Source organism: Nothobranchius furzeri, chromosome 5, assembly GCF_043380555.1.
Source record: "Nothobranchius furzeri strain GRZ-AD chromosome 5, NfurGRZ-RIMD1, whole genome shotgun sequence".
Taxonomy (NCBI): Eukaryota; Metazoa; Chordata; class Actinopteri; order Cyprinodontiformes; family Nothobranchiidae; genus Nothobranchius; species Nothobranchius furzeri.
The window spans coordinates 69,378,768-69,389,920 of NC_091745.1; the positions used below are offsets into that span (position 1 = coordinate 69,378,768).

At 41.5% G+C, this 11,153-nt stretch overlaps 1 protein-coding gene across 2 annotated transcripts in view; it reads left to right on the forward strand.

Annotated features, from left to right (window-relative positions):
• The window catches only part of slc9a1a (solute carrier family 9 member A1a), a 43,086-nt gene extending 32,756 nt beyond the window's left edge, over positions 1-10,330 (forward strand). Inside the window, exons 7-13 of one of the 2 annotated variants that reach the window (XM_015950042.3) lie at positions 4,597-4,667; positions 4,946-5,122; positions 6,590-6,719; positions 6,992-7,093; positions 7,983-8,064; positions 8,330-8,386; positions 9,931-10,330. In XM_015950042.3, the coding sequence (XP_015805528.3) occupies positions 4,597-4,667; positions 4,946-5,122; positions 6,590-6,719; positions 6,992-7,093; positions 7,983-8,064; positions 8,330-8,386; positions 9,931-10,223 (912 nt within the window). In that variant the 3' untranslated portion in view covers positions 10,224-10,330. The remainder of the gene's footprint in view (positions 1-4,596; positions 4,668-4,945; positions 5,123-6,589; positions 6,720-6,991; positions 7,094-7,982; positions 8,065-8,329; positions 8,387-9,930) is intronic. The other variant, XM_054740991.2, reaches the window with a different exon arrangement.
• Positions 10,331-11,153: the final 823 nt, after the last annotated feature.

The following is an 11,153-nucleotide window of genomic DNA, read 5'->3' on the forward strand; positions in this document are numbered from 1 at the left end:
GGCGGCTGAACTTTGAATGCACAAAAATAAGCCATAAATACAGTTTCCACTATCAAAGTAGTCACACTTTGTTGATCCAAACACTGCTGATCTCTCAACACAAATGATGGGCAGATTAAACAGTTCATTTCGATGCTTCTCCCACACAACGGGTGTTTAGATCTAACTTCCGCGTTTATTGCTCGGACTGTATCGCAAGATCTCGAAAATCCCGCGCATGCCTGTTTGCGCACCTCAGGTCTCCGCACCGGAGCGGAGCCGTTGTAGAGCGGGTACCAGTAAAAATTGAGTTCGGAAGCGAGCGGCTGCGGAAGGCGGGGGCGGAGCGGAGGTAGTGGAATCTTGGGGTAAGCGGCTCAGAGTTTAAAAAGTGGTAGATATGATGTTTCACAAGGTGCTGCTAGAGTTATGTGAAATCTTACTTCTGATTTTACTATATAAAACATAATATTCAATTCAAGTTTATTTATATAGCGCCAAATCACGACAAGAGTCGTCTCAAGGCACTTCATATAATAAAAATTCCAATTCAGGTCAGTTCATTAAGCCAATCAAAAATAATGTTTCCTATATAAGGAACCCAGCAAATTGCATCAAGTCACTGACTAGTGTCAGTGACTATACAGCAATCCTCATACCAAGCAAGCATAAAGCGACAGTGGAGAGGAAAACTCCCTTTTAACAGGAAGAAACCTCCAGAGGGTCCTGGCTCAGTATAAGCAGCCATCCTCCACGACTCACTGGGGATCGAGAAGACAGAGCCGACACACACACACACACACACACACACACACACACACACACACACACACACACACACACACACACACACACACACACACACACACACACACACACACACACACACACACACACACACACAGACAAGTAATGTGTCTACAGTTATATTGTGATGTCTTAGTAAATCAACTTCTCCTCCATGTTTGCTCGGAGATGTGCGGAGCATCCTGTCCGCTCATTGGTCAGTGAATGAAACCTCCGTTGATTGGTCCTCGTCCGAGCGACAGCGATGAAAAGTTGAAAATGTTTCAACTTTCTGGGACCGCGTCGCTGGGTCGTCCGTGCACGGCACGAGCACAAAATTTCACACGCACGTTTTTTGCGTTTCGCTTGGTAGGAGAGAGACCCGCGATTATCGCTTTGTCGCACATGTCTCATTGAAAATGAATGGAGGAGAGGCGATGTCGCCTCCCGTGTGTCGAGCCCATAAAGGGACAGGAATGTTGCCAACCAACACACATCTCATTTTTTTATTATCAAATTTATTGACATGGGGAAAATTATCTCGATAAAGAGTCAGAAATTTCGATAACGATAAATTTTCGATTTATTGCCCAGCCCTAATCCACAAGTAACGGCATAAGTCCATTGTTAAACACATTCATAGGCATGCCAGACCTGTAGGTGGCAGCAGTTCCCACAAATCCTATCCCTTTTGCCTTCCTGCTCAACTTCAACAAAACATGAAACACGGCGCCTAGCTCGTAATTGTGGACCGATAAGGAGGCAGAAGTGCTCTTAAATGTAGTTTTGGAGCGTTAAGTCAAAAAGCGCTTGGACGAATCATAACGAGCACAGCTCTGAGGGTATCCACGTTGTAGTGTAAACACAGGTCGCACATGGGCCGTCAGCAATTTTATCGCAGACTGTGTCGTTGTGAAACCTAAAACTCCGGTTATTTCTGTCTGCACAAACGCTTAAAACAGAGAAGATGCAAATCTTCACTTTGGTCCGAGTTTTTGAAAAGATTTGTTTTCGTTGTCAAAATCTGGGTTTTCGTGTGAATGTCAGACCGACTCGTAAAAAAAACATCTTTGTTTTGGGAGATGCCCGGCTACGTGTGGACAGGGCCACAATACACAAAGCTCATCTTTGTCATTCTCACACCCATGCCTACTAAATACTCACACAGATATTAACAGTCGCTTAGTTATTAACACGTTCCTAGATTAAGGCATGCACAAATTAATCGGATCGTCTCCTGTTGTTCAGTTGTGGAAAATGTGACAGGTGTAAGAGGAAGAAATAAAAACAGGCCATTGAGGTGATGAAAATGTGACGTTTGTCTCCACCTACTGGTCATTCAGCAGTACTTTATCTATAAAGATGTTCACTTGTGGCCTTGTTTTACTACACCTCTGTAATGTAAGTGACCTTGTGTACTTTTAGGTTTAAATTAATCATAGCAGTCTTCAGTGTCTGAAAAGTTTATTAGAATTAATGTAACTTTACAGTATAAACACACACACACACACACACACACACACACACACACACACACACACACACACACACACACACACACACACACACACACACACACACACACACACACACACCCTCTCTAGGGCTTAGCGATGTCACCAGAGCTTGAGGAGAGGTGCAGACAGCCCTAATGGCTCCTTGGATGTAAAACACCAGTGATGAGGAGGAGGAGCGTCGCTCCGAGTCCTCTGAAGGAATAAAGGAGCCATCCAGGCTTCTGACACTTTCTGATTTAATTTTCAGACATGGTATGAGACTCCTGTTCAGCTGGTATCAAACATAATTCAGATTGTTTCAGATGAATTATTATCTTTGTTGTAGTTCCAGAGGGAGTTCTATGATGACTCAGAATATATTTTTACTTTTAATTCCACTCACCATGGCAATTTAATTTAGATGAAGTTGTTTTTGTGTCGTTTGTAGATTTGTTTGCTCATCGTTTTCAACATTCTCTTCTCAGAGATTATGTAATAGCATTTAAATCCTATAATTTTAATCTTGTGTGATGGAATTTACTCCTTTATTTGTGCTGAGATGTTAAGTAAACAAAGGAAAAAGAGTTTAGATGCGTGTTTATGTTGCCGCATTGTTGTCTAGCTGACTGCTCTGGCTCTGTCCTCCGAGCCTTCACCCCCGATGTTCAGGTCAGACTTTATATAAATCATTCACCTCCACCAACGCAGACGTGGATCCTCTGGTTAGGCTTAATGACTGGTTACCATAGCAACACCACCCATCAGACTGTCATCTACAGGCTGAGTCAGAACGCCGGGGCAGTTTGCAAGTTTGCTGCGTCCAGAACAACAAAAATGTTTGTATGTTTTTCTGGTTCTGTAGCAGGAATGCTGATGTTATTAAGCTCGGTCCAGTCAGTCATCTGGTTCTGTTTTAAGACTTGTACGTCTGTTTTTGTCAAACTGATGGTGGCTGTTCGTCCCCAAGTGGGCATGTTTACTGATGCAGAAACAATGCTGACAAAGTGTGTTTTACTGAAGTGTCTTGTCTTTTTACTTTTTATTTTTTAGAGCATTTAAAAAATAATTTTTTTGTGTCTTAAACTTTTATCATTTAGGCAAGCTTTATTTGTAGAGCACGCCATACACAGAAGCGATTCAATGTGCTTTCCAGGAACAAGAGCAGCAAGAACATAAAACAATAAAATTAACATGGCAACATAAAACAGCCTATTTTGAAATCAAATTTCAAATACACAAATAAAGTTGGATGTAAGAGTAAGACGAAAGGCTGAGCAGTTACAGCGCAGATGGGGCACCATAAGAAATATTCATTCAAAGGCTGATGAATCCGTGAAAGTTTTCCATTTTGATTTAAAGGTTGGAGTTGAGGCACGTTTGAGGTCATGAGGACGCTGATTCCATCTGTGTGCAGCATAGAAGCTAAAAGCAGCTTCACCCTGTTTGGTTCTTACCTGAGGTTCTACCCATTGACTACTTGAGGATCTCAAAGCCCTGCTGGGTGTATCAGGGTACCCGCGGGTCCTTAAAAAGTCTTACATTTGCTTTTCCAAATTTAAGGCCTTAAAAATCCATAAAAATTACAAATAATCATTAAATAGAGTTTCCAAAGGTCTTAAATTACCAAAGACCCAATAAACAAGATTCTTTTATTTCTATAAATTTTTCATGAATTTCTAGTTAGTGTTCAGCATTTTTGTGTATGATGTTGGCGTAAGCGGAACCGTACACATTCAGTTGGTTGTGAAAGGGGGCTATTTTTAGATGAGCACATTAGCTGGTTAAGCTAGTAGGAGCTTGCGCCATGGGGAAGTGCAAGTTTAATGCTAACTGGATGGCTAATCCCACGTTTATGACATGGTTAGCACCGGTTCCAGGCAATAGCTGGAAATTATAGCTTAAATTTAATTAAAAAAAATTGCTTAAATTTGGTCAAAGTAGCCTTAATAATAAGGTCTTAAAAAGTCTTAAAGTTGGCTCCCTTAAACCTGCAGATACTCTGGTGTATATACTACAAGGAGATCTAACATGTATTTTGGTTCCATGCAATTAATTGATTAGTAGAAGCACTTTGAAATCAATTCTGTAGTTTACTGGTAGCCAGTGTAGAGATTTAAGAACAGCAGTGGTGTGCTTGGTTCTCTTAGTTCTTGTTAAGACTCTAGCAGCAGCATTCTGAACAAGCTGCAGTTGCTTCACAGCTTTTAGGGAAGACCAGACAAATTAGCTTTACAGAAAACAAAGGTGATCCCCACAGAAGGCCGAGGTACTTGTTTCTAATATGATCAGAAGTATTTTCTTTGCTAGTTTTAACCACTTTTGTTTTAATTTCCAGTTCTTGGACCACTTACTGACTGGAATTGAGGACATCTGTGGACACTATGGTCATCACCACTGGAAGGACAAGTATGGATTAGAACTTCAGCTGATTTATAATGATTTAGTGGTAGACACGAGCGCTGCTATTTTATGTTTTAACTAGGTCTGCTGGAGATTTATGATGTTTTATCATTTTAATGTAAGAAAAACAGACAAGAGAATCTGAATCATTTCATCATCAATGTCCAGATGACTCTTTAATAGCTATTTGTAATCATATATTTTTGCTAAGACTGAATAGATCTCTCGTCATTATTTTAAATTCCTGCTGTTTTTTTTATTTATACTTATTTATTTATTTTCAGGCTGAACCGATTCAACAAGAAGTATGTGAAGAAGTTCCTTATAGTGAGCGAACGCTCTAAGGAGCCACAGCTGATCGCCTTCTACCACAAGATGGAGATGAAACAAGCCATTCAGCTGGTGGAAAGTGGGGGTGGGTCCAAACTGCCCTCTGCGGTCCCTTCCACTGTCTCCATGCAGTGAGTTCTCTTTTATTCTCCCAAATGAAACGTAGTCCGTAACTCCATCAACATCAAAGACAAACAACAGTAAGGCGTTCAATGTGTTGTTGGCTTGTGGGTTTGAATGTTGCTTTTAAAGTTTCTGGTTAATCAGAGTTGATTATTAGCTCTGATTCAGTCTGATGTCTAACAGGAGTTCTAGGACACATTTTTTTTAAACAGGAAACTGTTCTTTGCGCCTCTGTAAAGTTTAGGAAACTTTATTGGGGCTCAAAATGGCCCAGGAGCCCTGATTAATGGCCCTGTGCATCCCCATTATTAAGCCCTACAATGAAATGACTGGTTTGCCCCACCCACTCAGCCAAGACTTGAATATGAAATGAGCTGCATGCTGATTGGCTGGTTTACCCCAATGGCTCTATGATGCTGCTTGAAGCTAGAAACTCCACGTGGGGCCGTGTTGATCCGAATAACTCGATATGCGTGCTGTGGACATATCTGGAATTTATTCATAGTCTGGATATTCCCTCTACATCCTGGAAATCTGTGCTACTACGTATCTTCTTGTTTTCTTCTCATCCAGTGACATTAGCAGTAGCTTGGGGCTAGTGTTGGTCTGCGGTTAGCATTACTGTGACTAATGTTTACATATTTCTGACACTGAAATGGGTTGGTACTAGGGATCGACTGGTGTATACTTCTGCTAATAAATCCAGCTGATATTTACTATTTTTTCAATAGCAGATTTAAAGTCAGGCACATCTGCAGGCAGCCTGGCGCTGCAGCAGAATGAATTTAAATGTGTAATTACATTCCTGAAACACATCTGCTTAAAAATCAATTTAGTACGTTAACGTTTCATTTATTTACCTGTTTGTTCAGTTTATTGATGTGTTTGATTAGCTTTGGTTAAATGTTTGATTTTATTACCGAGCAGTGAACAGAAGGAAGGTTCAAGAGTTGGTTAAATTCAGTTCTCAAGAACTGATTCGGGTTCAGGAAAGCTGTGCCTCTTGTTGTTATTGGTGACATTTTAGCATGAAAATTTTTAGATATCGGCCAGGAACATCAGCTCGAAAGAATCAGCAGCACATGATTTAAAACATCCATCAGTGGATCTCTAGTTGGTACATCCAAATCTAAAGGTGTGTGTGAAAGCTTGGTAAGTGTTCAACCAGCTTTTCTCAGAACGAGCCGTTTCTCCGCAGCTATTGACTAATTATTCAGTTACAGAGGAAAGCAGGGGAGAGACACCCCGAGCTGCCTGCATTCAAAAACAATATCAAGTTAATGTGGTTTAAATTTTAGGACACTTTTAAATATGTTGTTAAAAACAGCGTAAAATATTTGTTTCTCATATAACCGATGCTGCGTTTCCTCATCCTTAATGTGTAATAACAGACATGCTTCGGTGTGGGCTTGCTTCGGCTCTTTGTAGCATTTGAAAACAAAGAATCGTGAGTGTTTTTCTGCATTTTTACTTAGAAACATTCAGCCCAAGAACCCTCCAGCTACTACTAAACCTGCTGAGAGAGTTCTTCCACAGCTGTCCAAAGGCAGAGAAGAGGAGATCCGGAAAATCCTCAGGAGCAACCTTCAGAGGACACGGCAGAGGGTATCACCTTCAAAGAAATCATTACTTCCTCTGCTTTTTCTCATCTCTGTCACCGTTATGCACCTCCATGTTTCACTGGTCTTGAAAGCATCATTAATTCAGATTTGAAGGAAAGACAAAACATGACCTATTTAATTTATGATGTATAGATTATTTTCTAAGCCCCAGACACTGTAATGATTTTATTCCCGTAGGCGTCGTGTGCTTGGTTAATTAGCAGCACTGCTGTATTAGTCACTTTGCGTGGGTCTTTTTTCATTTCTGTTTTTCAGTTGCACTCCTACAACAGACACACTCTGGTGGCTGATCCCTACGAGGACGGATTTAGCGACTTAATCCTGAAAAAGCAGAGGATGATGGCAATCGACAAGAAGGTACATAACCCCCGTTAATCATAAATGTTTGTTTGTCTGTGAGCGACAGAACATTGCACCTTTTTTAGATTTCTTCAGATACAAACTAAGATTTGTGTCTGATATTTGTTTTTACAGAAATATGAGGTGGTTTTGTCTGCCAGTTGAGCGCTCCTACACTTTAGTGCTTTCATCATCTTTCCTTATCCAGAAAACAGGAGCAACCCAGAAGTTATTTCTTGTAGCCCTAAGAAGTCACAGCATCCTTTTGTTTTACTCTAATATCTGGTGAAGCAGGCTAGAGGCTAATGTTGAGCTAACAATGCTAACGGTGAATTAGAAACAAGTAGTCGGCTCTGAAAGTATCTTGTTAATTTTTCAATTACCAACAACTTGATATTACAGTGAAAAGTATTTATCTAATTATCAGCTTATTGTATAGGACTCGTCTTTGCGCGTCATCTAGAATCTTCTGGCGCTGATTCGTACATGGCAACAGCCATGAAATTCACGAACGGTAGTGAAATAGTCGCTTTTTGTTTAGAAAAGTAGACTGCAGTACCTAAATTTGACCACATGATGTCATTCATCCATCCATTTTCTGAACCCGCTTGTCCACGCAGGGTCGCGGGGGGACTGGTGCCTATCTCCAGCGGTCAACTGGCAATCAGGCAGGGTACACCCTGGACAGAGAGCCAGTCCATCGCAGCACATGATGTCATCCTTACATAATGCACCTTTAAATTAGATTTAATGAGGGTATTGATGAAGGGTGGTTCGCTAGGAGCTCTTGGTTTGGTTGAGTTCCTTAAGCAGTTAAATTCTTGTACTTCATGGATGGTGAATGTTTATAAAGACTTAATGTTGCAACACCTAAAAAACAAACCTCATCAAATCTGTGTTTTCCCAGATTAAAGAGATGACGAACTACCTGACTGTTCCCGCTGCTGCCCCGGACTCCCCGACCATGGTTAGAGCCAGACTGGCTTCAGGTAAACGCATCCATCCAAGTGTTGGTCACATTCACACACCCAATATCTGCCAACGAGCTGCTTTCAGGTGCTGCTCCGAACCAAAAACAAAGCCCTCGGTGCCGCTAACGGGCCTTTGAAGAACCCGATGTTTTGTTTTGTGTCGCTCAGTAATCAAAAATCAATAAAGACCCGAGCTACCCTGCTACTGGTCACAGCTGCAGCGGTAGATTTCTCTTGTTTCTTTGCCGGGTGCCGTTTAAACCAGAGTCTGGTTTCATTTTAGGCAGAAATACAGATTTCATACCTGCTCAGCAGCAAAAAGGAAACAAAAAGCCTTCAGGTATGTAGCGAGTGGACAGTGGCGATAGAAGAATAATAATTCTAACACGCATGTTTGTAAACGATCACTGATTGTTCATCACTAATGAGGAAGGACATGCCGGATTCTGATCAGCATGCTACACACGGGGAGCTTACGTATCCCAGCATGTGCTTCACTGTCTGATTTACTTTGTTTTTATTTTTTCTTCACAATACAGCCACGAACAAAGGTTTTGGGAACTGTCGCAATATTTTAGCATCTTTTAATCTTTGTGTAATAATTCATATCTGTGTCGTTCTCAGAACGTTTGCTCACTCCTGTACTGTGAAATAAACTTCTTTTTGGTGGATTATTTGATTGTTTTAACAAAGTTTGTTGGTAATAAATCTTATGTCATTAGAAAGCCTGATTGATCACTTTTACATGAAGGTAAAACTTATTCAGATCCACCAGATGGGTAAGCGTTGCATAACTTCCACGAAGCGTGGTACCTAGCGATTAGCCGCCATTATCGTGGACTTGTGCATTTCCTCCAGCCGTGTGTCACATTTTGAGCGCGTCCCAGAAGCGTACGGATGCGTTGCTCCACTAAATTTACACCTTTGAGTGTATTTTTTACGTCCTGCGTCTCAAGATCGCATCAATCTCTGCAGTTCGGATTGGGCCAGACAGGAAGATGAACACCAAAGCAGTATAAAACATCCAGAAACGTTCAAAATAAAAGTTGCATGTAGATTTCCTGTTGCTTAACTAGTAAAAGACTAAAAAAGTATGTGATTTCTTGTGAAACTTCCGTAGCTGAGGTAAACGGAACAGAAAATAAACCACAGACCTTTTTGGATACATGCTGCCATCATTCTCCTCTTTTGTTATTGTGTGAAATGCCGAAATTATGAGTGGCCTTGTTGCAATTCCCCAGTTGTTTCATTGCACCTCGGGACATGCTGCGTGGAATGCTTTTGCTGTAGTTTTGCATCGAGAGAAGTAAAACGCGTTATGCATCCAGTGGAAAGGCCGGGCAAGAATGAGCATCGCGGCTAAATGTGTGAGTAGTGCCTCCTTGTTCATTAGATGATTGCAGTCATAAGACACATTGTCCCATTTTGACACTTTGTCTACGAGGCCGTCAGGAGCCGCAGCGGCAAATGGAAGATTAACACACAGCTACAACAGCTAGGCTCCTCCCCCTTATGCTGGTCATCATTCTGATCATGTCTAGCTGTGAATGGCATCCTATTCCTCAACCAGGAGTTGTTGAAGTTGTGTCGCTCCCTCGACAGAGTCGTCTTCTTTACAAGTTCTATCCCGTAGTGATGATTTCTGATCGGACTTTCCTAGATTTATTGCCAAAACTCGCAAAGAAATAATCCACCAAACGTATTTCCTGACTTTTTGTGCAAAGTTTGGTTATAAATGTTGTTTAGGAGCCCATAAATGATTTGCAACAAGCCCACCGCCCACCCCCCTGTACATGAAATGTTCATGCATGGTGCTGAAATCGGTGATTTACTCGATGTTTCAACGACTGTTTTTGGTAACACCCTGATTTGTTTTGTCTGCAGATCCACAATCTTACAACATGAAGCCAGTGTCAGGCGGCGTGCCGACGATCCAGGTGGACCTGGCGTCCCCGCAGTCCCCAGACTCTGTGAGGCTGCTGGATGAGCTGGGAGAGGCTGACGGGAAGGAACAAGAGAAGGACCAGGGCCTGACGATGAAGCTTCCTGGTGGGTCAAGCAGACCAAACAAACCTGGTGAAACGGAGAACACGAGGGAGCAGCAAAAGCTGACGCGGTGTCTGAGCGATCCCGGTCCCAGTGCGGACGAAGACGAGGACGAACCCTTCCTGCCCTGAGATCCAGAACTGTGAGGTCGAGCTGCATGGCTGCCTTCACTCAGAGGAGTTACAAAACAATTACAAAGCCAAAACGGCGAATGCTGTAATAACCAGAAAGTCTATGTTTAAGCAGGAGCCCGCGGGGTAAAGAGCCATTTCTTAGTTGTTGTCATCACTGTTGATTTTATTAGACAGTAATGGAACGCTGCTGCTCTGAGATGCAGGAAAGAACTATGCAGTACCAAAGATCTGGACTGTTTTTCTTTAGTGTCTGTTTTTAGTCTTTAAACCACTGAGACACGCAGGGCCTCAAATCAAACAGAATCTTTGGTTCGCTTTAAAACACGACGCGTTACTTTTGCCTTTGATCGTTTTAGTTCAGATGTAGCTGTTTAGAAACAAAATTGGCCTTATATCATGTCAGGTCATCACGCTCAGTGCTTTTATTACTTTTGTCATTTTAATTTGACAAACATTAGTTGTTTATATGTCTGGGTGTTGGTTTAAAGTTGAAATGGTGTTTAATGAATTTTTGCAAACCGGAGATTTGTGGTTAAAATGACAGAAGCTGTGGTCCGCAGGAGCTGCTGAGCTAAAGGAACTCCTCTGTGTTGTCGGGGAGGTTTAGCTGTTCGATTCTATTCAAATTTCAGCCATTTTAAGTGTTTTTCTGTGTAAAAGTTGTAAACAATGATTCTCGCCTGCTGTGAGCAGCCTCAGTTTGGAGAAATGGAGTTTAAATTCTACAGGACAGAACACGTGCAAGACGTGCATAGCTGCCACCTTAAATGAACTAGTTTCTTAAACGTCAGTGTTTTATTATTATATTGTTTTAATCAAATGTCTTTAGGTGCTTTTTTAAAATCGTCTCTGAACATAAATTTTATTTAAAAAAAATTAACGATTATGCCAACGTCATTGAATAAATCTGTTCATCTTTGTCAATTT